This window comes from Propithecus coquereli, unplaced genomic scaffold (assembly GCF_000956105.1).
Source record: "Propithecus coquereli isolate 6110/MARCELLA unplaced genomic scaffold, Pcoq_1.0 Scaffold272, whole genome shotgun sequence".
NCBI lineage: Eukaryota > Metazoa > Chordata > Mammalia > Primates > Indriidae > Propithecus > Propithecus coquereli.
In genome coordinates this window covers 518,621-545,575 of record NW_012148308.1, presented here as the reverse complement: position 1 = coordinate 545,575, position 26,955 = coordinate 518,621, and the positions used below count along the sequence as shown (strand labels likewise).

General features: G+C 39.3%; 1 protein-coding gene across 3 annotated transcripts in view; it reads left to right on the top strand.

Annotated features, from left to right (window-relative positions):
* Positions 1-6: 6 nt before the first annotated feature.
* Positions 7-26,955, top strand: part of CSNK2A2 (casein kinase 2, alpha prime polypeptide) — a 38,967-nt gene continuing 12,018 nt past the window's right edge. Inside the window, exons 1-5 of one of the 3 annotated variants that reach the window (XM_012647869.1) lie at positions 7-263; positions 1,074-1,185; positions 11,096-11,197; positions 13,955-14,005; positions 22,811-22,870. In XM_012647869.1, coding sequence (XP_012503323.1) covers positions 160-263; positions 1,074-1,185; positions 11,096-11,197; positions 13,955-14,005; positions 22,811-22,870 — 429 coding nt within the window. In that variant the 5' untranslated portion in view covers positions 7-159. The remainder of the gene's footprint in view (positions 264-1,073; positions 1,186-11,095; positions 11,198-13,954; positions 14,006-22,810; positions 22,871-26,955) is intronic. The other 2 variants (XM_012647870.1, XM_012647872.1) reach the window with 2 other exon arrangements.

Here is a 26,955-nt window from a genome sequence, read left to right as displayed (position 1 = left end):
CCCCGCGGGCCCGGCCTGGCGCGGCCGCCCGCCGCCACACTCCTCCTCCTCCTCCAGCGCCCCGCGGCCGGCTGCCTCCTCCGCCCGCCACCCCGCGCCCCCTGCCGCGCCGCCGCCGCCACCCTCTGCGTCCCGCGCCGCCCCCCGGTCCTGCCCGCCATGCCCGGCCCGGCCGCGGGCAGCAGGGCCCGGGTCTACGCTGAGGTGAACAGCCTGAGGAGCCGCGAGTACTGGGACTATGAGGCTCACGTCCCGAGCTGGGGGTAAAGCCGCCGCCGAGCCCGCTAACCCCTTCCCCCGCTAGGCCACCCCCCTCAAACCGCGTTCGGCCCGGGGTGATCTGTCTCCCCGCTGGCTCCTCAGCTGGGCCGGCGCTTCCATGGGTCTGCGATGGGAGGCAGAGTCCCCCATCTCGCACGTGTCCTCGTTTTCCTCTCCTCACCCCACCCCCGGTATCGTCCCTTTCTCCCTGCTTTGCGCACCCTTTTCCCCCTCGCAAGAAATGCTTTCGTAGTGGGGGAGAAGTGTAGTGTCCAGAAATCAAAGCCTGGTGGAAGTGAGGGAGAGCAGCCTTTCCGCTTTATACTTTGGGGTTTTTATTGGGGTGGGAAGTCAGCAGCTGTCCTCTTCAGCTATTAAAATTCTCTGCCTTTTTAGTTTTCTGAAATGAGGCTAGGTGGGAGGACATTTCTTAAAGACGTCCAGATTCTCCAAGCGGGCACCGTCTACCTTCAGGGTGTGAAACAGGAAGCAGGTGTTGTGGAGCCATGGGGCAGAGGGGGTATCCTCTGGGCCTCCAGAATGGATGCTTTGCTTGCCCCTCTAGGTTGGCTCAGAGGGTTGCTTTCCTACCCCGTTTCCGCACGTTATGAGGGACCAATTAGGTTAGGAGCTCTGCAGAGTGAAGGGAGCCAAGTTTATGTTGTAGCTTTCATTTAGGGAATGAGTTGTGGCTGATGTATAAACACTTCCAAGTGTTTGATTAATGGAAGTGGCTGAATGGAGTGTACAGTGGGCATAGGCTTGGTTAATCCCAAATCCTGGCATTTATGTGTGTTTCTTACCTTTCACAGTAATCAAGATGATTACCAACTGGTTCGAAAACTTGGTCGAGGAAAATATAGTGAAGTATTTGAGGCCATTAACATCACCAACAATGAGAGAGTGGTTGTAAAAATACTCAAGGTGAGTGTCCTATGAGTGGTATGTAACATTTTTCCTCCCCACAGGTCAAAAGGATATAAGCCACAGTATAGAAAGAGCAGTCAGTGCAAGCTCACGTTATGTATCTTCTGTCTGATGTTAATCCATTACTGCTCACACCCCATTTCCTGTGAACTTTCAAGAAAATACAGACTGATCTCAAATCTAAGCATCATAGTTCAGGAACGCCCTTGTTCTAAATTGCAAATTATGGGCAACCAAAGCAAAAATTCCAAAAGGGCTCCATTTGTTACAAAATAAATAGGTATTCAAAAGAAAGAAAAGCCTTTTCATGGAGATTCCATCAATTTAAGGGCTCCTTGAGCACTATGGTTGTTAGTCTTGGGGCTCTAAGTTCCTCCAGAAAGAAAGTTGGGAAAAATTGGAGCAATTTCAGAGATGAGTTTGAAGCCCAAGTGGAGGGAAACTCCTCAGTGGATAATCAGTTGTTCGCCTTGGGCTATAAAGTTTCAGGTGGGATAGATACAGTGAGCCATCAGTGACGGGAAGCCTAGTCGGGGAGCCAGTGAGCCGTTGTTGCTTATCAGCTAGTAAAAGTGAAATTTGGAACAGTAAAAGGGTACACTTATGATCACTAAAATAATAATTGGAACAAAACTGTCTTAATATCTGGTTTAGCAATCTCAGTTTGATAATGATGCCTTTTGTTATCTCTTGGATGAAGACATGATTTTAATGAGCATGAAGAATTGGCTAAATTTTCCTTCAGGTAACAGACTGTAGCTTTAAGGTTTTATAGGATATGCTGAAAAGTAATTCTTAGAATCTCTGATGGGTCCTCATTATTGCCGGATCATTTAACACGTGTACATGTCATTTAGTGAAAGATCGAGAAGACTTAGAATGATAAAAGCACTTTTACATGTGCATGATTTCCAGTGTGGCTATTTTGCAAAGGTTCTGTGGAATAAGAGTAAGACTGTGGGATTGAAAAGCTGTTTTTGTGTGTTGGGGCAGCTGTGTAGGTAAATCCCAGTTTAATTTGAGGGGTCAGGCTTACACTTTCTGGTAATCACCTTTCAGGAAAATAGTTAACTCCATCATTCAGTACCATCCTAGCCTAGTGAAAGAGCAGAATTGCAGTAAAGAGAAATAGGCAAAGTTATTTGTGCTGTCAAACACTAGGGATAAGAAGTGAGGAAATGATGTTGCAGATAAAGAGTTTGACTCCCCTCTTCCCTAAATAGTTGCACCTATGATGTCACAAGGTCTTTTTTTTTTTTTAAACAAGCATAAATGTTTAAAGAAATGTTCCTTTCATAGAAGTTACCTGGGGAAGCCATACATTTTCTCCATGTACGTAACCATAAATGTTTTTAATATAAGCTGCTTGAAATCTTTCTAAGAAGTGAGCAAGGCATAAATTGAAATTAGGAATATCCACATTCCACTGCTGTGCATTCAGAAGAATGAATTGCTGACTCTAAAGCAATTCCAGAAAAATATCCAAACTTTTGTGCAACGGCAGCATTTTTAGGATAAGTATGCGATTTCCTGTGGTATCTTTTTTAGAAGGAACAGCATTCAGGTGTGTGTATAAATACCATTGTGGTCATTCAGGAAAGCATCACACTGTTCTTTAGTCATCCTTGTAAAGAACTTAGTAGGGTCAGTTGCTGGATAGTTCTCTCCTGCTCTAAAGATTCTCAGTATATGTTAGGGAACCCAGTAAGGAAGCTGCTGTAGGTTATTTTTACAAAATAGGAGACCGCCGCAACAAAGAAACTTATCTGACATCATTATGTTGAAATGACCCTTAGTCAGAACTCCTGTTTCCTATTTCTTCATGTTTCTTACTGCTCATTTTAACATTGGATTGTAGGATCCTAACGTTGAGCACAGAAACAAGTTCCAGTATTCTGAAGTAACACTTGGGGGCCCCTTGATACTCTAGTTAGCAAAATGTTTCTTGTTTCATTTCAACATGATTTCTTTTCATGGTGCAGCCTGAATCGCCTTGTTTCCACTGATGAAAACTGTATTCACTTCTTAATGTTTTTCAAAGCCCTGTGGCATTTCTGTTCAGATTTTATTATCTCAAGGATGGGGTAAGAAACCATTAATGGTATTGTTTTGGTTTTGTTGTTAAAGTGGATTGAAAGTAGCATTTTTTAAAAAGGACGGGGTCTTTATCCAAAGTTGTGCTGCTTTATTCAAATAAGTTGAAGTTACGACTAATACCTACTTTTGTGGTGTTTGGTCATAGGAAATTAGCGCCTTAACAACTTACCAGCTGCTCCTAATTTGGAGGAATCTAGAACAGGCTTCCTTTCCATATAAGCTTACTGTATTTCAACTGCAGGGTTGCAATTGAATTAATGTACCTATGTATTGTACACATAGTAACTGAGATAGAGGGTACGTTCCTTGAGGACAGACTGTCTTCCTTTTTTAGTCAATAACATTGCATATCAGTTGTTGCCAACATGTGAGAATGGTTGGATGGTGAGTGACCACAGAGGAATTTCATATCATTTAATTTACATCAGTAGATTTCCAAGTACTTATTTATCATAATAAAGTGGACTATTAAGAGGGTGTAGAAATTTAGAAAATGGTGAGCAAAATTTTACTGTGTATCCTCAAGTGAAATTCTGGGGCTAAAATTTTAAAAGAAAACTGTCCGATCAGTAGGTTATATCTGTTTTCGCAGAGACTGTTTTGAGGAGAAAAGAGAAAAAGGAGAAGGGGGAATGGTAAAGGTTTTATATAGCAGGGTAGAAACCTGCTCTAGTGCTACAAGTTTTATCTTTTGGTTCTGAAAAATCAATTCTTCAGTTCCTTTGTAGTGCCTCTTAGAACAGTATACATAGGAATAAAAGAATTTGGACAATTTTTGTCATTTAGTGAATGCTGTGTGTTTTTCGGTACTTCTTGGGGTCCTTGGAATCTTTCAAATTATACTGCTATTTCCTGAATAGTAGTCAAGAGCAATACTGTTTTTTAATTGCCTAAGGACCGTGCAAGAAGCAATACTAGTTTTTAAAAACAAATGTACAGTGTTTTGAACCAGTGCTACAATGACTTGGAAACTCCCATATAAGACGTCCTGTTAATAGTCTTATTTTATAAATAGCTTGACTGTCCATTTTTTTCTCAGAAATTAATTCTTGAGCTTAAAAAAAAGAATGGTAATATTAAAATTTGTTTTTTAAGTATGTTTAGCATATTTGTAGGTATTTTTAAAATTTTGTGTTGTCAGGAAGTGGTGTTAAAAGAAGGGTGCTCACTGATGTCAGATCCTTCTTAGTGACTTCACAGTGAGCCGGTGATCTTTATACCAAAGCAGTGTTTTATTTTTATTTCTCCTTTCTCCAGTGGTATGTTTTTTTACTCTCCATTTAGGCATGTGTATGAAGACATATTGAAGCAACCCATTAGTGGTATATATCTAAGTTTTTTTGTGAATTCTAGTTTTCACAAATGTCTCACGGTATAAAAGGAGCTAAAACACTATTATTTATTACTAAGATTAAGAACAATATAAATGTTAAAAATCGTGTGTGAAGAACTAGGCTGTTTCTAATACTCTGGTTGTGTCACCGATTGAGAGTGTAGTCCCACAGAACATGGGAGCTTGCAAACCATTAGAACCCAGACCCTTTTTACATATGAACCAGGACCCAGGGAAAGGCTGTGATTTGCTCAGAGTCACATGGTTAGGGTTGGAAATACTGGGTTTACAGCCTGGTATTCCTGTCATCGAGTCTTGGTAGATTTGAGGAACACAATTAGGACGTTGGTTGGATATTTGACTTTTTGATGTACTGAATTGTGAAATTAATTTGTTTCTAATGATGTTTGGAGTTACTCTTCTCAAAGGAAGTATTGGACTTTGGTGGGTTGCTAGTTGAAGTACAGAACCACGAATACCTAGAGAGCTATAGGGACCCGGGCACAGGTTCTCTGTGACTTGTATCCACAGTGATATGTTTAATGGGAAAGTGAGATGCTACTTTACTCTTGGTTTGAAGCCTCAGTAAGCAGTGTTTTTATGCTTTTTAACCCATGTGGTTCCTCCAAGTCTCCTCATGACCACTTGCCAGATTTTTGGGTTATTGGTTTTATCCCTTTAACATACAGAGTTTATTCAAAAGTGAACCGTGTGGCCGGGCGTGGTGGCTCACGCCTGTAATCCTAGCCCTCTGGGAGGCCGAGGTGGGCGGATTGTTTGAGCTCAGGAGTTCGAAACCAGCCTGAGCAAGAGCGAGACCCCATCTCTACTAAAAATAGAAACTAAAAATATATAGAAAAAACTAGCTGGGCATGGTGGCGCATGCCTGTAGTCCCAGCTACTCGGGAGGCTGAGGCAGGAGGATCGCTTGAGCCCAGGAGTTTGAGGTTGCTGTGAGCTAGGATGATGCCACGGCACTCTAGCCTGGGCAACACAGTGAGACTCTGTCTCAAAAAAAAAAAAAAGTGAACCGTGTGTGAAAAGAATATTTTGATATAGAGTACCCATTTTCATAATGTACAGTAGGGCTCTAGGTAGTTTCTAGAGCCTAATTCAGGATCTACCACCTCATAATCACGGTGGTATAGTGTAAGAAGTGCTGTAAATGGAGGGTAGAAGACTTGGGTTCCATAACTAGCTCCTTCATTTATACCACTTGACTCTGTTTTCTCATTGGTAAAATAGGTATACATTTCCTACTTAACCCACAGGGTTGTTGGGAGAATCAGGTGAAATGTAGATACATGATCATGTTTTAATAATGTACAAAATGGTTTTCTTTCCTGAGAGAGTATGGCCCAGGAAGTAGACTGCCTGGATTCAGATGTTAATTCCAACACTTAGAAGCTCTATGACATTGAACAAATATATTAAAACTCTCTGCACCTTAGCGTCCTCAAGTAAAACTTCGTTAATAATACTCATCTGAGAGGATTAGAGGCAGAACCAGTAGTACAAAGGTTGTAACATTCTCTTGGTGAAATTCAAAAGGCCTGCTCTGTGTCTTGCCGTTTCTTTCCAATTTTTTTATTATGTTAAAATACATACAAAATACATAAAATTTACCGTCTTAACCATTTTTAAGTGTATGGTTCAGTGGTATTTAAATACGTTCATGATGGTGGTGTGCAGCCATCACCACCACAGCCCCCATAACTCTTTTTGATCTCGTAAAACTGAAACTCTGTACTCATTAAACAGTAACTCCCCATTTCTCCCTCCCCTCATCCCCTGGCAACCACCGGTCTGCTGCCTGTCTCTCTGAATTTGACTACTCTAGGTACCTCATATAAGTGGAATCATATATATAGTATTTGTCCTTTTGTAACTGGCTTATTTCACATAGCATAATGTCCTCAGGAGTCATCCATGTCGCAGCATGCGTCAGAGTTTCCTTCCTTTTTGAGGCCAAATTAATTTTCCATTGTATGTATATACCTCATTTTGTTTATTCATCCAGCAGTGGACTCTTGGGTTGCGTCCATGTTTCAGCTATTGTGAATAGTGCTGCTTTGAACATGGGTGTACAAATACCTCTGCAAGACTCTGCTTCTTTCCAGAAGTGGAATTGCTATTATAGATTATTAGGCAATTCTATTTTTAAGTTATTGAGGGTCTTTCCACAGTGGCTATACCATTTTACTTTCCCACCAACGACGTACAAGGGCTCTTATTTCTCCACGTCCTTGTTAAGACTTGTTATTTTCTATTGTTTTTATGGTAGCCGTCCTAACATTTGTGAAGTGGTATTTGATTGTCATTTTGATTTTATGCCTAGCCTTTTTAAATCCTGAGAATAAATAATTACCCTCAAGGAGTTGATAATGTAATTGGGATAATGAGACTTGAAAGATTAGAGGAAAACTTGCTGTGAAGAAATAACATTGCTCAGGTAATATTTATATTTAGGTCAGGTACATTGAGTTTTAGAGATGCCACCAAGGCAATATATGCCATCATTCAGGCTGGACTTTCTTCCTTACTCCATCCTACATTCCTGGCAGCCATTGTTCATTGTAATTGTTATTGCAGGTGATGAAATTAATATCTTAGCGGTGCCATCATTGGTTTGGTAGGATAAAAGTAACCCCAAATTTGAAAGTTATGAACTGTATTCCTGCCTATCTTTATCAATTCGGTTGTGCTTGGAAAAAAATTTAAATGGGTCTTTGCCTGTTAGTAGTTTCTGGAATTTATTAAGGTCATAATTCTTACGCCTTTGGTAGATGTAAGTTTGTAAGTTCAATCACAATTAAATGCAAGAAATCATTCTCAATTCTGGCTTTTTTTATTTTTTTAAAGCAGCTCTGAGTAAATAAATAGGACAGATTACTGACTTTATCAACTTTTGTCTTTCTAAGCAGCCTGTCACTAAATTTGTCTTTTGTTTTAAAATTTTTAAATGTTGGTAAATTGGGAAAGAGAAAAAGTACCTTAACTCTTAGATTACTTTGAACAAGGTTTTCCAGAATAGCTACAACTGATCACTAGGCAGAGACCTTCCAGAAAGATATTTTTTCCTTTTTCTTTTTTTCATTTTCAGAGCTCCTGCACAGAAAATTTGAAATTGGTTTTTTTCCCCCATAAATATTCTCTCTAGGTATGTGCCAAAATTCATTTATTATTGAAACTTTTTTTTTGGTTTGGAGAATAGCTAAATTGATTCAGTTTGAATCTTCTAAACAGATACTCTCTGAATGGGAATAAGTGAACCCCAGATGGGAGACTTTTTCTAACATGTGAGATGAAATTATGAGATTTTCATAGAAATGTGTGTATTTTCTCCATTTTATGTAACTGGTGGTGAATGGGTACAAACTCTGGACAGGAGACTCAAAGCATCCTTATTTCTGTAAAACTCATAATTTGTTTTCCTGTGAACAATCTCCCTTAGGAATCCTAACTTTTTCTCTTTGATCCATTTGCAGAATTAAAATGATCACTTTCACTTCCTTGGAGCTCATTGGTGGTTTAGCTTCTGGAGCATCTCAGAGTCAGAGAAATAAACTAATTGAGGCTGAAGGGAGGTGCCTGTAGCCTGGTTCTTGATGCTTTGAGGGGCATGTTCTGGACTGTAGGTCACCTTCCTTTTTTATAGTCTCTTTGTCTTTTATAACTCTAGCTGCTATGGGACTCCATTGTGCCACTTCAGAATTGGCCTGCTGTTCCCATTCTCTAGTTTGGGAAGTTGTTGGACAGGTGACGGACAGCAAAATATGCTTCAGATGCTCCATAGGATACCTTTAGACATATTGAAAGGGTAGCTCAATCTTAACTGCGTTGTCCAGGAACAGTGTGCCTGTCTTCCCTGTTGCTGAATAATAGGAGAGCAACTCGAGACTTTATATGGGGCAGTGTCATAAAAGCAACTGATTTAGTGGGTTACCCCTGTAAGGTGTTAGGACTACTCTTAGGAGTAGAAGAGGTTTTTTGGTATATATGGGCTTCTGGCTGCGGGGTTTTTTTCTGTTACCACTCCCACAGATCCAGTAGTGGATGACAGCTCTAGACTTTTCTTACATTGAAAGGCATTGACTATACTGGTAGCATTAGGTGAATTTATAAGTACGAGATAGCCAGCTTTTATTTTTCTTTTAAATTCTTGACAATTTCAGACTTACAGAAAAGTTGCAAGAATTCCCATAGATTTTCACTCAGATTCCTCAAATGTTAACATTTACTTTATCCTTCTCTCTGTCTCTGTCACATATATACCATATATACACACATATGTACATGTTTACATGAATATGTACATATATACATCTATGTAATTATATTTTATGTATTTTTCTGAAGTTATTGAGAGTACATTGTAGTCATCTCTAAATACTTTTGTGTGTATTTCCTAAAAATAGGGACAATTTCTTATATACCTGTATAGTGCCATGTTCAAAAATCAGAAATTAACATTGATACAATGCTATTAGCTAATCTATAGCCCTCATTCACATTTGCTGATTATCCTTATAATTTTTTTTTTTTTTTTTAGGGGAGTCTTGCTCTGTCACCTAGGCTGGAGTGCAGTGGCATGATTATAGTTCACTGTAACCTCAAACTCCTGGGCTCAAGCATTCCTCTTGCCTGAGCTTCCTGAGTAGCTGGGACTACAGGTGCACACCACCACACCCAGCTAATTTTTAGACGTTTTTTAGAGATGGGATTTCACTATGTTCTCCAGGCTGGTCTCAAAAATTATCCTTATACTGTTCTTTATAGCAAAAGAAAATCTCAGAGCATGTGTTATATTCAGTTGTCATGTTTTTGTAATCTGAAACAGTTGCTGAGTCTGTTTTATGACTTCAGCATTTTTTAAGCTTACAGGTTAGTTATTTTGTAGTAGTATGTCCTTCCCTGGCTTTTTTTTTGGATTGAGTTGTACGGTGCTTCATTTTCCCAAAATCTTGAGCTCCCTAATGATATAAAGGGACTAAGGAGTAAGGTTTCTAAGTGGTGATGGGGGACATGGCACAGCAGCCAAATCTGCTCTCTTAGAACCCTGACAGAGTGGGGAGTAGGCATTGTCATGACAGCTTGACTCCAGTCTCTCAGTTGAGCACCCTATTTTAGATGATGCAGGTGCTCTGTGTTTCATAGTTTCTCCCTCTCTGTTTTCTTATGTATTCAAAGCTGTAGCTTAGTGACCAACAAAAGATGGTTCCTCCGGCATGTGTATGTTCCATTTTCCCCTTGCCACCACCACCACACATGGGCTTTTTAAATCTTGTCTCACTGTTTCACAGCAAACCCGTCGGCCTCACTTTGCCTGTGCTTTTATAATGGTGTCTCAGTGATGGAATACTCCTCTTCCTTCATACATTCCTCCCATTAACACACTTGGGAAGCAAAAGCACAGTGGCTAAGAGTATGGGATTCAGAGTCAGACCACCCAGCCTTGATTCTGCCCCCACTCCGACTAGCTGTGTGACCTTGGGCAAATAGCTCAACTTTGCTGAGTCTGCTTCATAGAGGTTTTGTGAGGATTAAACATGACTTATTACTAAATAACAAATTAGTAATAGCAAATTACTAAAAATTTGAAAATAATAAAGCTAACATTATTGGGTGGGTACTTACTACGGGCCACTGTTTTAAGTGCCTTATAAAGCATACTTAATTGTGATAGACTCATTTTTTCAGAACTACTTTTATTCTTCAAACTCTTTAGCCCATTTAAGACAAGATAAAATATATGTAATGCAAGTATTTCTGATAAAAGTCTTGACTTTTTCTCTCCAGCAGACCAGAGGTTAGCAGATAGAGATTTTCGATCACTACTGCATCAGAGATCACTTTTCTCCATTGCTGTTCCAACATCTCTTTCTTTAGGAGTGGGAGCTGCTGGGAAACATTACTGGCTCTGTACTGATTTCAAATTCTAGATGTTAAGGAAATGGGAGTGGCGACAGGAAATGGAAGCCAGCAGCTGGGAAACAAGTTTGTAACTTGATGTCAGTGAACTGGTCTTTCACTCCTGGAAGACAAAATTACATGTAACTGGTTGAAGAGCAGGTGTCTCACCATTTTGTCTCAGTTTTTCCGTTTGTGAGTGCATTATATACAGCTGTTCAGAGCTATAACATTTTCCATTTGGCAGTTAGTTATCTAGTAAGCAGGCATTTTATTTTTAAAGCATGACATGGGTGTCCAAAATTTTTAAGTGCCCTAACTATGACTACTTAAAGATCTTGACACACAAGCTGAATGAGTCTGTAAAATATTTAATGTTAAAGGTTCTTATGGGCAAGCCCAATTTATTTCAAGTTTTTTTCCTTCTAATTTAGGCTTGCTTTTTAACACAACACAATGTTCAAGATAGCATACTATTCATTTGATTGGCTAACATTGTTTTAAAATTTTATTTATCTTATTAACTTCAAAAGGAGTCTCACTTCTGATTACTCTTGTGTATTTAAGCCAGTGAAGAAAAAGAAGATAAAACGAGAGGTTAAGATTCTGGAGAATCTTCGTGGTGGAACAAATATCATTAAGCTGATTGACACTGTAAAGGACCCTGTGGTAGGTGCCAAATGGTTGCGGGGGAGAACTAGTAGGCTGGGGTATGAATATGGGAGGTTGTTTAACACAGAGAAACCAAATAATGCTATATAGTGGGGTGTTTGTCTTTACTACTGAATGGTTGTGAAAACGAAAAAAATCATGGTGGCCCAATGACAAGGTAGCCGCCACCACTTGTATGGAACCTAAAAATGTACCGAGAAAAATCCCTGTCCCAGCTTTGTTACCTCATTATTTCGGTTCCACCCACAAATGTTTGCTGGATATCTCCTTTAAGCTTCTCTTTGTCTCCCAATTTTGAAAGCTAACAACTGTCAATTTGCATTATTTTATCTCACTTAAGTATGACATTTGAAAATCTCAATTTACACAAGGATACGTGGGAAATCTCCACGTGGACACCTGGCATAAAGAGCTGAGCACCTCACAGCCCTACTGGGTTGTGGAAGGTTGAGAAAGAAGAATCTGCCATTAGGGCTCACGTTGTATAGGTGTATATAACTAAAATATTCTTGTTAATGCTTAATTTTTAGCTGTTTTAGATGTGCCGTTTAATTTTGTTTTCTCTCCCTGGAGAGTAACTTACCCTTGAGTGTTTTTGACTAGCTAAGGTTAAAGACTTTCCGTCTCCCCCACTTCTTCCGTACCACTTCCCATCCCATTTCTGTTCTCTTCCTGCTCTACCTCAAATATTTCCCTGTTCTCCTGTGATAGTTTATTGTTTATTTAAGAAGTAGGTCTTTGCTTCTGTCTGCTAAAGACATCCTCATAATAGCAGCTAACGTGCATTGAGCACTTACTATGTGCTGGGCACTGTTCTGAGTGTTTAACCGTGTCATGTCATTTAATCCTCACAACAGTCCACTGGGGTGGGTACTGTTACTGTCTGCATTGTACAGATAAGAAAACCAAAATCTGCGGAAGTTAAATAATTTGCCCAAGATTACACAGTATTGTTGAACTAAAGAACAAGGAACGCTTTTCCTTTTAGACCCTGAAAAGACTGAGAAGGAGTGGTTGTATGTCAGATTGTGTCTAATTGACATTAAAAAATATATCGTATCCTGATTAGCCCTGATTTTATAATGACTAGCTCTGGACTGCCTAACATTTTGAAAATGGCCTGCATTAAAAATGAGTATTGTCAGGCCGGGCGCGGTGGCTCACGCCTGTAATCCTAGCACTCTGGGAGGCCGAGGCGGGCGGATTGTTTGAGCTCAGGAGTTCGAGACCAGCCTGAGCAAGAGCGAGACCCCGTCTCTACTAAAAATAGAAAGAAATTAATCGGACAACTAAAAATATATAGAAAAAATTAGCTGGGCATGGTGGCGCATGCCTGTAGTCCCAGCTACTCGGGAGGCTGAGGCAGAAGGATCGCTTGAGCCCAGGAGTTTGAGGTTGCTTTAAGCTAGGCTGATGCCACGGCATTCTAGCCCGGGCAAAAGAGTGAGACTCTGTCTCAAAAAAAAAAAAAAAAGATTGTTGTCCATTTAAAAAGAGCACGATATAAAAATAAGAATTTCAGAAGAATTTTTAAAATATGAGCCAGTAGGTAGTATAACAAAAGCATTATCATTTTGCTTTTTTTTCAGGTTAACAGAACTTACCTGTCTTATTTTTGTAATTTGTTACTTAGAGTGTGTATGTTTTACATGATATGTAAGACAAGTAAGTTGAAGTTGACGAAAATCGGCAAGGAGCCCTTGCCCCTGACTTTTAGAGGATCAGGCTTACTCCACAGTCTGTAGGGAGATCTGCTGGCCTTGATGAAACTCTTAAAACTCTGGGCTAGTGAGGAATTGTTTGATCATGGCTGCTGTTGGGCTGCTGCTTGAGTTGTCCTGGTGTGAGTGTAATGTGGCCTGTTTCCTAGGTAACTTTCACCTGGCCCTTGAGTAAAAGTCACCAACAATAAAGATTTCCAGGATGATTTTTTTTCTTCCTATAACCCTTTAAGCCTCTGCTTTTCTCCCAATTTTGAAAGCTTATTATTGCCAATTAGCATTATTAACTTCACTTAAGTAAACCCTACATTCGAAAATCTAGATTTACACCGGAAATATTGAACATTTTGTACTGATTGCATTAAAGATTATAGTGCTTTAGAAATATTTGGTTATATATGATTTTTTTGAAACACATCTGCTTTGTAAGGTGAGACATTCTTTAATGGTCTCTAGCCCAGGCAGTAATTTTACAGTGTAGCTTATTGATAATTTCATGGGTAATTATATTTTTCTTTTGGACCCTGAAAAGACCTATGATAATTCTGTCAAATGCATCTGCCTTGCTAAACCAAGATGAAAATGTGTTACTCCTTTTGTAGTTGGCAAACTGGAACACTGCAGAGTGTAAATCCTCACACAACCATTGACAGGTTGGTCAAGGCCATTGATAGGTTATTCCAAGAATACATTTCTTTTTTAACACTTTTTATTATTATAAAAAGTTCCAGCCATTTACAAAAGTAAAGTGAATAATATAATGAACCTTCCTGCACATGTCACCTAATTTAGCCAGTTAATCATCCTGTGGCCAACCTTGTTCATCTGTTCTCCCACCTCCCACCATCCCCAGTTATTTTGAAGCACATTCTAGGCATTGTAAATTTCAAGAAGACACTTTCTGAACAACCTGTCCCTGGTGACTGAATCCCTTTTGCATCTAAGTGGGATTTGAGGATGGGCCCTGTGGCAGAAGCAAATTATATTGATTATTATTTGGGTACTTAAAAAGCATTAATATTCTCTCTTACAGTCAAAGACACCAGCTTTGGTATTTGAATATATCAATAATACAGATTTTAAGGTGCGTATACTTTTTCTTTCTGGCATGGGGTTAATGGGGGATGGGGAGGTGGTGATAAGTACTGTTGACTTTAGGACACAAGGGAGCCAGAGATGTCATTGAGAGTAGGACATAACAAAGTGGATTCCTTATAGCATGAGTACAGTATGCAGAAAGTGGTTATAGTTCCTACATTTGGTAAAATTACTCATCACCCTTTGCCAGAGTAGCTGCTCAGCTGGGTCTAAGCTAATGCCTCATCTGTAATGTAACACTCCTGTTTTAGACAACAGAGCTTTGGGTGGGTGTTGACTTTGATATTCATAAGAAATCTTAACTTTGCTGCAAGGAAGGGATAAACTGATACAGGGCTCTTGTGAAAAGAAGCAATACGTTGGATTCAAGCTGTCAAATAATGAGTGCGTGTGTTCAGGCACACTATGTACAAAGCCGATGATATAGAAAAACTAGTGAAGAGTCACTGCTTTAGAAGAGCCCTATCTTGGGTTTTTTTTTTAACATTTTCTTACATTTATAATATATGTTATTTTAGACTTTGAAGTGTTATTCAGAAAGCACAGTTTTAAACTGGTTTTTCGTTAATTGTTTTTATTATTGTTCAGACACTAAAACCTTAACTTCTGATAAGGTTTTTGGGGTTAGGCATACTAGATATGGTAGAAACCCCCCCCTTTTAGAGCATAATTTGAAAACCAGTATAAAAACCAATATAAAAACGAAATAGTGGTGTTGATTTTCAGGGGCATTTAGAGGACTTTTAGTTGACTGTAACACTCCATCAGTGAATAAGAGAGTTGTGGTTTTGTTGTGATAGAAGCTAGAGACAAAACCAAATCAGTGATTGAAAGATGCTAGTGTCAGGAGTGATGCTTTTGGGTGAAAGTTAAAAAAAAAAACACCTTATTCTTGCATTTAATCTTAGTCGCTCTAAAATGACTCTAAAACAAGATCAATTAATGAAGAATAAGCAAAAGAGGATATTTTGACTTATAAAACAATAAGTAAGAGTACGGAGTATCCTATATGTAACAGGTTTACTTGTTAATGTGACTCCTTACAGGTGAAATCAGTGGTGAGCTCTAAAGTGTGGATGTAAATTTTTTCATTTGGTAGCATAGTGGTGGTTAGCCGGTAGAGTACTGTGCTGATATGTGTAGCTGATCATGTGAATCACTCAGGTTTATCATGCTATACATGAGTGGGACTGTATGTGCGTGTCTTAGAGAACTAGACAGGCTTTAATAAAACCAAACATTTTTCTAATGCAAAAGTTTAAAAGCTAGTCTTAATGGAACTTATTAGTGCAGTTCCCCAAGTTTTAAATGCGTCTGTTTCATTAATGAGCTTTCACCAATAGTCTGGCCACATATATAAAATTTCAGTTCAGCATTTTGTGTTTTTTGAAGTGACATCTCTGTTGATTTAACAACATGGTAAAGATCAGCAGGAATTCTAATTTCCTAGAGAAATCTTCCCGGGGATTTTAACCCTCAAAAGGGATATTTCCTACATTCTTTAGTACTTTTCTTTAAAGGGATCATGGGAAGTTAATGTTTTTTTGAGGCTTGCATATCTGAAAACATCTTTATTTTGTCTTCCCAGTTTATTTGCCTGGGGTGTAGAATTCCAGGTTTAATTCATAATTTACTCAATTTTGAAGAGATTGTTTCAGTATTAACACCAAAGCCATTCTGGTTGCTTCTTGTGTGATGGTTTTTGTTTTGTTTTTCTGCAAGCTTTTGGGGTTTTGTCTTCATTCCCAGACTTCTGAAATTACACAATGATGTGCCTTCATACGGGTCTCTTTTATCGTTTGTTCTACATACTTGCTGGGCTTTTTCCCTTCGTTTTGGAAATATATTTTTAATGTACTTTGATTTTTCTCCCCTTTTTTCTTTGTTCTCACTTTCTAGAACTCAAATGTTAGACTTCACATCTTAGAGCTTCATTTTGGGCTCAGAACTTTTTAAAATAGTATCCTGTTCTTTCATGTTTTATGTAATATCTTCTATTTTCTCACTGAGAATACTTTTCCCCTTCATACCTTTTCTCTATTTTTCTTTCAGATTGCTTTTCGTGTGCGTGTTTTTGTTATTTGTCTCTTTTATAATTGTCTGAAATGTCATGGTTCTTGAATATCTGCTCACATTTTAGAGTATTGCTCTGAAGAGCCATCAGCTCCTGTCTCAAGGATGCAGGCTTGGCTGCTGGCATCTTAGTAGTCACCAGTTGAGGAGAGCTTGTGCGGACTTCACTTCATTCTCCTATGTTCAGAGTGGTGTTATAAACCCATTTTTCTGTTTTCAGCACCCTCTGTTTACTCTCTCTCAGTGATACTGGGGTTACCAATCCAGAGCCCTTCGGTAGGGCTTGTTCAGTTTAAGACTGTTTGCTTCTGGGCCCCCTTCACTGTTGGCAGAATTTTTAGCTTTTTTTCTACTAAGTCAGTTGGACATGTTTTCTAGCTTCAAAATGTTGTGTCTCCTGTTCTCTTAGTTCTTAGAAAGTTAATCTTCCCACCCCGTGCTCCTCTTACTGTTCACTTTAGAGGATCTTCAGGTAGAAGCAGAGGTCTGTGATCTGCCATGTTTAACTGAGGTCCCCTTTGAATGTTTAAGCCATGACATTTTAATCAACTTCAAAGATCATTAAATATCAGGTAGCAGATGTGTATCTTGGAAGAGCAAATCACAGGGAAATCTTCTTTCCCAGATAGTATGGCAGGCCACAAATAGGGAGATCAGTTGGTTTAATGTCTTTTTATTTTGTCCTGTGTCCATCTTGTTAGGAAAGTTTGTTTTTATTTTTTATCTTTCTTATTTTAGTGTAAAGTGTTAGTAACTCGTTTTAAGGTATCACCCAGAGAGCAGTTGTCCCTGGCTTAATATTAGGGTGAATCAACAGTGATGCACCCTGCAGCCTATTCTTTTCAGTATTTTTTGTTGGTGCAATTGATAATTATGATCTACAATTTCCTTTTATTGTAGAGTCCTTCTCTAAATTTGGTGTCAAGGTTATCCTACATAATTAATAAGTTGGATAGCTTTTCCTCTTCCCATTCTCCAAGTTTGCATAAGATAAGGGTTACCTGGGTAGTTGTCTTTCAGGGGTGAGAGGAAAACTTTGTATTGTACTTTCCTTTTCAAAACATTCTATAGGTTAAAGGTTTATCCAGGTTTTCTATCTTTTCTTCAGTCTACTTGGATAACATTTCTGTAGTTATTCACTTTCAATTTTATTAGCATAATGAATTCTGTTAGGACTTTAAAACTCTATTATAGCCGTGCTTATTCCTTTACATTTTAAACATTATTTGTGCCTTTATTCTTTTTCTTTTTTTAATTTAAATGTCTTGCTAGAGATCTCTTATTAATCTTTTCAAAGAACTAGCTTTTGGGTTTTTTGCTCAGCTGTTGTTTTTCTATTTCATTCTGTTTCTGCTGGTATCTTACTTTTCTTCCTTCAGTTTTCTTGGGCTTTCACTGTTTTTCCTCCTAACTTCTTGAGTTGAAGTCAACTGATTTGATTTGTTCCTGTTTTTCTTGAATGATAATATCTTTACTTAAGTCTGTACAACCCTGAGCATCATTTTAGCTGCATTCCATGGTTATGGAACTTACTTTTAGATAGTTTTCAGTTTAGAAGTACAGATTCCAATACTTGTGGATTTGTGGTTTTCTCCCCAAACTTTTTACTTTGAAAACTTAAAACCTGAAAATTGGAAAGAATAGCATAATCAGTACCCTCCTATCCTTCACCTAGATTTACCAGTTGTTGGTATTTTGCCACATTTGCAGTTGTATCTGTCCCATCTCCTGACCCTCCCCTTTCTGTCTCTTTGTCTTTTTGCTGAGTCATCTTAAAGTAAGTTGCAGACATCATCATGATACTCTACTTATAAATATGCTAGCATGGAAACTAGGACACAGTACTGTTAGTACATGTAAGGAATTTAATATTTATGCAATAATGCCATCTAATACAGAGTTGATATTCAAAAATTTCCCAGTAATTGCTGTTCTAGTAATGTCCTTTATAGCTGTGTGTTTGTGAATATATGATCCTGGATCCCGTTGGGTTTTTAAAAAATTTGATTGTACTGTGTCCAGAGAACATGTTCTATATAATATTGATTATTTGGAATTTATGAGTGGTTGCTTTTTAACTTTAGTACATGACATGATCATTTTTTTACACCAAGCTTCTTAATTTAGTTCAGATCTTCGATAGCCTCACTAATTTTTTTCCTTGTATTTCACTTTGTGGTGGAGGTACTGGTTTGGTTAGTTTCTCCTTGAGATCAGCATTTATACTTTATATATGCCAAAGCTATAATAAAAGATTCATGGTGATACAAATGAATAGGAAAAATAAGTCTCTAAGAGTTGCAATGAGTAGTTATAGAAAATCCCAAACCCAGAAGTGTCTCGATGAAAGCTGAGGTACCATTTTGAGTACCAAAAAAAGTTTCTATGAAGACATGCTTCTCAATTTTCTATGCTTTTGGACTAGTGTAAATATAATAGACATACATTTTGAGTAAAATACATCATCTGGACATTTTAAAGTTTGATAAGACACTGTAAAGTAAATGGGTTCCATTCTAAGAAAATGATAGAATTGCATTGATATTTGGAGAATTTCTAAATCCCTCACAATAGAGGTAGGCCTTGACTTAGCCGATAACTGAAATGTTGTTAAATCTGTTAAGAGTTTGAGTTTACAGGCTAAATACAGTTTCCTTAGTTGGGGGAATAATAATAATGTACTGTTATAAATAGGTCATTAACATTATTGTGTCATTTTCTTTAAGAAAATAAGTGAAGTTTTCAGGTGATCAATGGTAACTTTGATTTGCTTGATCAAAGATTTATTCACCTTCCTTAAATTTCTAAAAATATTGACCTTGGTTTTATTCCTGATCTTGTGGTTTGCATGTTAACAGTGCCTAAACTATTGACTGCTGCATTAAACATATCTTTCACCTTCACTTATAGCCTACTCTGCCTGATTTTTCTTCTCTCTACATGGGGACCACTGGGATTTACGGACATAGACTGAGCTGTGTATGTCAGGGAACATGCAATCTCTGTGTGTGGTGTAAGAGTTTGCTGTGTTGGTGATTCCCACATATGGCACGTGACCAGAGCTACCTGGGAACTTTTTTTATAAAATGTGGAACCCTCCTGAGTGGCAATAGCTGAGAGTGGGGCCTTGGAATCTGTGGTTCATTACGATGCAGCTGAAATGCACCTGGAATTTGAACGGCTCTATGTGCCTCTAGGAGGAGCGAGGCCCACCTGTGGCTGTTCCATTCTGCCGTCTGTGGTTTTAGACCAAGGAGGACCTGAATCTAATCAAATTGCAGTTTCTGCCATTCTCATCCTCAGACATTTTGGGGTTAATCTAAAGGCCCAGGAAATTTCCACATTGGGCCCTTTAGAGTAGTCCAGTAGTAAAACTGATTTCTAGGGAAATGGCAGTGTGTTTGAGACTTTGGAACAGACTGGGATTGGTGAGTAGTTTTGTCCTCACTACCTTTTAATGTGGGAAGCAGAGGCTTGTTCTTTATAAGGCACTTACTTTATAAAAGTGTAAGCAAAGCTGACTTCCTGCCAGCGTTTTGCAGTGGGTTATTTAATAATAACATAGCTGCACATAGCTGGCTAAGAAGAATGGAGGGAAAGTTTGGTTCTTGTGAAGCTTCTCTTTCTAATTTGTCATGGACTCTTGGTACTTCTGAATTTCTTGAAAGACAGTTTCTTTTTTGCCTATTTTTATAATGTTTACCATTGACTGCTAAACATTACAAAAAACGTGTGCAGGGCAGAACCACCATACGTGGTGTGGCGTATATAAAGTATATGCCGTTCTACTATATGAGGACTTAGAATGTGGTTGGACAGTTTAGTGTGGGGAAAAATGGGTGTAGTGCTGAGTTGTTCAGTGGACCCTTGGCATACTTGTGGGGTGGGGGGAGTTCAGATATCTTAAATCACCAAGTTTGGTGACTGTCACCAGCCACAGTACCCATTTTTCTCCGTGATAGGTGTATTCGACAACACACAGAGAATGTTGAGATGGGACTCTTGGGGTGTGGGCAAAGCATACAACAGTGAGGAATTGCCTGGATAACTTGAGGTCACTGCCAGTACCCAAGTGAGGAATGTTAACTCTGGGGGTGCTGCTGCTCTCAGTGTCCTGTGAACACCCCAGCTGGAGAGTAAATGGCATGGAGTTCAGAGAAGGGAGAGATTGTTGCTAGCTCTGTAAAAAGTGGATGGGATGAGTTTGGTTTTACAGGTAGGATGGGCAGGGTATTCCAGATCGGCCCTGGGGGCACTGGAGGGGAAGAATGGAGGCTACAAACACAGGTTTGTTCTGTCCGAGCAGGGGACTGCAGTGGAGAACAGAGCTATGAAAGTTGGAGAATCCAGATTGTGGACCCTCGGGAGTCCTGAACTTTAGGCCCACATGGTTAAATGTTACAGAGGTAGTTTGGTCTCCTCCCACCCAGAGCTCCTGAGACACGAGTGTGAACGGCAGCCCGTCATTCAGGACTTTGTAATATATTAGACCTAAACACCAGAGTACAACTGGTGTCTTTTGTATTAAATAAACTTGATGTTGGTTGAGATAGCTAGAAATACTATATTGGCAGTCCAAGGACAGTTATCTTTATGCCTTACACCGTTTACACAGATGCATGGTATAGGTACCACATGACAGGAGTGGAAGAGCCTTGCACAGATTAATGTCCTAATAAAAATAGCACATATTGGTTTTCTGGAAATAAAATATTACAGCCCTCTGGACAGAAAATTTGATCTTTTCTCTTTCATCTGCTATTTATTAACTTGAAGTTTAATTGAGCACAGTCTCTGTGAGTGATCTCCTTAACTCACAGAGTAGGAGCCCAAGATATGGTATCCTAAGCCTCTCTGTGCATTTAAGCTGTCAGGGTGCAGCTGAGTACTGGCTAAGCAGCTTTCCTTGCAGTGAGTGCAAAGCTAGGGGAAAACAGAAAACTTGGGTGTCTGATCGTTCTTTAGCTGAAGCTCTCCTGAGCAGAAGTGGTGGCTTGTTTGTGCCGTTCTGCCTGAATTTGGGTCAGTTGCAGCCAGAGCAGCTCAGTGACACCGCCAGTGCACTGGCCTGTACATGTTCATTCCCTGCCGCCCCTGAGCCAGCGGTTGTGTGAGGTATATAAAATCAGATACTCTTACTAAGCTGGAAGGGAGAATTACTCTTACCTAAAACGGGAAACTTGAGAAAGAAGCAAAGTCCTGGTGTTCTTAGAAAATGTTAAATTTGATGTTTGTCTTAAAAAATTTTTTGAACAGGTAATGTAATTTAGATGAATATAAAATGTTATACAGTGAAGTCTCCTTTATTCCATTCCAGCTGCCTGTTCCTCTACACATATATACATGAAACCACTTTTTATTAATTTCTTCTTTGTCATTTTTGGAGATACAAAAAATACTGATAGGTAGTTTTAGTTTCCCCCTTTACGCAGACACATTGTATACACTGTGCTCCCTGGAGAGATTCCCTACATTGCTTGAGTCTTTCTTCCAATAGAGGAACAACAGAAGTTTTAACACATTAACTGCCATGTGAGTTGTATTTAACTCACACTCGTTTTGAGCCCGGGGCCTCGTGAAGCGTATGTAACTCACATGTCTCTTCACCTTTGGAGCTGTGAGAACTATTTTTCAAGTTGCATATAACTCATGCACAGAAAACAATAAAAAATAACAAATTTTTCATTAAATTAGAAAGGATCATTTTGTTTTTGAAGTTTTTATTCTATTTTCATAATAAAGCACTGTGGCCCCAAGGAAAAAAATTTTTCTAGTGTGGCAGTCGATGTGTTAATAAAGGTGTGTTGGTTACTTTTATAGAAAGTCCTGCTTGAATTGATGGGGAAAGAGATTTACTTGGAATTGATTGCATTATCAAAGATAATAGAGTTTCTTACAAGGGTTTATGATGCCTTTAATGAACCTTGTTACATAAATGTTACTCTGACTCTTAGATTGAAGGGTTTTTTTTAAACTCCCAGTTGGTGGCTTTTTGGATTATCAATAATGAAAATTTTCATTTGTATGTCAGTTTGGCCTGTGATCATTTTCTGTACCCCTGTCCTTTTCTTTTTAACACCTCATTCCACTACTACTTTTTTCTTACCCCTAAGACGTAAATTGTTGCCTGTGAAATATTCTTTTTTTTTTTTTCCAGCCTGGAATTAGTTTTGAGGGAATAGAGGGTAGAGATTTTTAGAAAGCTCTTGCCATCTCCAAATACTATAGCACATCATTTTCCTCATGTTTATTTCATAAACAACCTATCTTGTCACTATTTTATCACCTCAGCTGCTAAATCTCTTCCCGGATCTGCTGTCTACTCAGAACTCACTTCTCCAAAGTATACTCTGGTGCTGCAGTGGGGTTAGTTAGTTGATGTGCAGTAAGAACATGAAGATGGTTGGGCAACTTAGACTTTGCAGTAATGTAATCATGGGTATTAAAGTCATGGAGTATTAAATAGCAAATATCCAAGTTGGCTTCAATGTTTTTCTTCCTTGGAATTCCTTCCTCTCCTTTTTTTTTTTTCCTGAAGATTAAAATATTAGACCCTCATCTTTAGTCTTTGTCCCCATTTGTTCCCAATCAGGTAGTAAAAAGTCATAGGATTCCTTAGTAACTTAAGCACTGAGTAAGCTTACGGAGAATGGCCCACACTTGGGATGACAATATGCAATGAGACTAAATTAACTTTGTTTTCTGAAATCTGTTTCAGCAACTCTACCAGATCCTGACAGACTTTGATATCCGGTTTTATATGTATGAACTACTTAAAGTAAGTGGCATTCATAAATCATGAATTTTTTCAGGCTTATTCATTAAAGGAGGTTTTTGAGAGAACACAGAGAATTCAAGCAGACTATTTCTTGATACCGAGAGAATTTAGTGAGGTTTTTAAACTTATATTGAGGGCTCCATTGTGGAATCTTCATGTAGAAACTTTCCAGTGGGACTGAGAAAGATGGCCAAGTTAGGGAGCACCCAGACGTTATCCCAAAGATTAGAACCTCCTGTCGCTCTTCTTGGTCCTTGGATTTTCTCTTTGTTGCTTAATTAATACTTACTATGAATATAGCAAATCACCCCAAACTTAAGGACTTTCTAAAAATGACTTATTGTTTCTCATAATTCTGTGGGTTACCTGGGTGATTCTTTAAGTCTGGGTCAACTTGAGTGGGGCACGATGGTCCAGGATGGCTTCATTCGCATATCCGGGGCTGAGGTTTCACCTTCTAGGAAGTTAGTCCAGGCTGCTTCCCGTGCTCATCTTGGGGTTCCTAGCAGCAAGAGAAAGGCAAACCTCAACGTGGAGCTCCTTTTCATGCTTTTGTCGTATTTGCTAATACCCAGTTGACCAAAGCAAATCACATGGCTAAGCCTAGCTTCAAAGGTGGAGAAATAAAGTCCACTTCTTGTTGGGAAAAGCACTGAAGTTATTGTAGAGGGATGTGTGTACAGGGATCGCAGGCATTCGTGGCCATTTTTTTCTTGCCGTCTGTCGTCATCCTCTTCTTGTATGAGACTACCTACCCTTCCTGTTTAGCTCTGGCTGGTTAATGCAGGAAGAAGTTGATGGGTGGATTGTCTAAGAGACTTCCCAAGCGCTGTGAAACTTTGAACCATTACTGATTGGTGGAATGATGGTCATTTTTAGTTTGTCTAGGCAACCACTTAGGTAAAGAACTATTTTTTTTTTTTTTTAAAGTTTGTAAAATGGAATTGACCAATTGGAACCTAGATCTTTAGGGTCGTAGATCACTAAGAACCCGATGAAAACTATGAACTCCTTCCAAAAATGCGTGTATAAATGTACAGTATTGCATAAAGTTTTAGGGGAGCTGTGGGTCTTAAGAAACTCTGAAATAAGATAGAGATGACTAAGGTACTGGCATTATTGAAGAAAATTGCCAAGATAGAGTTTTGATGGGGTTGTGAATAGTTGCTTGAACTAAATACCAAGGTGAATTCAAGGCTGGGCTTTAGGGAATGGGAATTTGAAGAACTAGCTCTATGAAATGATGAGTGTGTTTTCTTGTGAGCACTTGTCATTAGAGAGAGCCAAGGTGGTAGATTCACTGTCTAATGAGTCTTCTTCTGTCAGTAAGATCAGAAAGACAAAGGAAGTAGAGCTTGATTTATCCCACCTTTGTCCACATCCTCTCCAGACTAGAATCGAAGCCTTGGTGTGGAGGAGATTCGCGGTGCTGTGGTCCTGTGAACTATCAGGCTAGCTCCTTTCCTAGAGATGCTTCCCAAAGAAGCCCATGCACTCACCCTCAGAGAGCTACAATATCCAAATCTCACAATTGGTTGTTTTTAAGTAAGGTAGTAGTGAGATTTTGTGGCTTTTAGCTAACTCCAAAGGTAAAGATTTATAACCTAGCACATTCACCCTTGGATCAAGTAGAGATGTCCTAATAATGCTGGTCTTCCCAGGCTGGGCATGCAGCTGTCACTCAATGTCTGATGTCCTTTCTGCTTTCTGGAGGTGGCAGCTAGGCAGTAAGGGCATCTACTTCTTTCTGCTAATGAGGCATAGCGTCCCAGGTGAAACTTGAGAAACGTCTTTCATGCTTAATGGTCAGAAACTGTACCAGATTTTAAAACTGAAATAATTCCCCCAGGAATTTAAAAGCATGTCAGTAACTCCACAGGGAGTCCGACTAGGGAACTGGGCAAAAGAATTAATTAACTTACTGTATTTGTTCAGCCTTTGCTTTCGTCAGGTATTTTTCACATGCCGGGTATTATGATCCTAATTAGTTTATTCCTTTGGGCAAAGACTAGGCAAAATAGCAGAATCAACTCTTGGTAAATTTTCTCTTTGAAAAGAAAATGAGGAGTGGGGAAGAGGAAATCTTTAACTTCATCGAAACTGAGGGTGCGGGCTCAGGTGTGATTGCTCAGCGACTTGCTGCTTTGCAGCAGTGGCCGCTCTCCTAATTCAGATTCATGGGATCTGTCTCCTGGTTTCATGAATCCCTGCTACAAAGGCACTTTGGAAGATTGCCATAATTATTCTAAAAGAAAACAACAAAATTGAAGTAGAATATAAATGAAGAGAATAAATCTTAAGTGTACATTTTTTTGGATTTTTTTCATATGTAAAACCTTCACCCAGATCTACATAGGGCTATGCTATCCAGTATAGTCATTAGCTGCTGCCCATAGGTAGCTATTTAAATTAAGTTTAAACTTAAAATTTTAGTTCCTTAGTCACATTAACCACATTTCAGGTGTTCAGTGGCCTCATGTGGCTAGTGGTTACCATACTGTACCGTGTAGATACGGAATATTTCCACTATTGCAGAAAGTTCTGTAGGACAGGGCTGGTAGGGAATATTACGAACATCCCGAAGGGCTCTCTTGGGTCTGTCTTTTCGGTATCTCCTCCTGTGAAGATTCTAAAAATCACCATAGTGTAATATTGCCTGTTCTTGATCCTCAAATAAAAAGCATTGTACATAGTATCTGGGAAAGCAAAATTTGGTACAGACCAGGGAAGCTTTTCCTGGAATGCTGATCCCAGGTCTTTGGCTTATGTATTCCTCCAGTGTGAGATGCCTACTATAGTTCAGCTCAGTGTTTCTCAACCAGATCAAGCTTGGCCCCCAGGGGACATTTGACAGTCTTGAACCATTTTTGGTTGTTACAGCTGGAAAAGCACTACTGGCAATTGGTGGGTAGTAGCCAGGGAGTCTACAAAACATCCTCTTTTACACAAGACAACTCCCACAGCAAAGAATTATCTGGTCCAAAATGTCAACAGTGCTGATGGGGTTGTGAGGAATCCTGATGTGGTTCATGGGAAACTCCACCAACAGCACTCAGTGCCATCCACACACACAGTAGGCACCATATGATCATGGGCTGCTATCATTATTTGAGGAGTATATCATTGGCCTTGTGTAGGCTTCAAGTACCTTTTAAAACAAGCCAAAGATCCTGACTCTGAAATTCGTGAAGATAGTTAGTGTGTTGGGAAAGGGAGATTTAGGAGCAAATTTTTATATTAAAAAAAGGTTAAACCAAATAAACAAAAGATTTGAATCAACATTTCTCCAAAGAAGATATAATGGCCACCTGAAAAGGTGTTCTACTTCATCACTCATTGTGGAAATACAAATCAAAACCACAGTGAGATACCACTTCACACCCACTGGTAAAGCTTTAATCAGAAAGGTGAACAGTCCAGGCGTGGTGGCTCACGCCTGTAATCTTAGCACTCTGGGAGGCCAAGGCGAGAGGATCACTTGAGGTCAGGAGTTCGAGACCAGCCTGAGCAAGAGTGAGACGCATCTCTACTAAAAATAGAAATTAGCCAGACAACTAAAAATAGAAAAAATTAGCTGGGTGTGATGGTGCACGCCTATAGTCCCAGCTACGTGGGAGGCCGAGGCGGGAGGATCGCTTGAGCCCAGAAGTTCGAGGTTGCTGTGAGCTAGGCTGATGCCATGATACTCTAGCCCAGGCAACAGAGTGAGACTCTGTCTCAAAAAAAAAAAAAGATGAACAGTGACAAGTATTGGTGAGAATGTGGAGCAGCTGAAGCCCTCATGTTGCTGGTGTGAATATAAAATGGTATAGCCACTTTGGAAAACAGGTAGTTTCTTTAAAAGTTAAGCATAAGGCCGGGCACGGTGGCTTACGCCTGTAATCCTAACACTTTGGGAAGCCAAGGTGGGAGGATTGCTTGAACTCAGGAGTTTGAGACCAGCCTGAGCAAGAGCAAGACCCCATCTCTACTAAAAGTAGAAAAATTAGCCGGGCGTTATATTTGCCTATAGTCCCAGCTACTCGGGAGGCTGAGGCAGGAGGATCGCTTGAGCCCAGGAGTTTGAGGTTGCTGTGAGCTAGGCT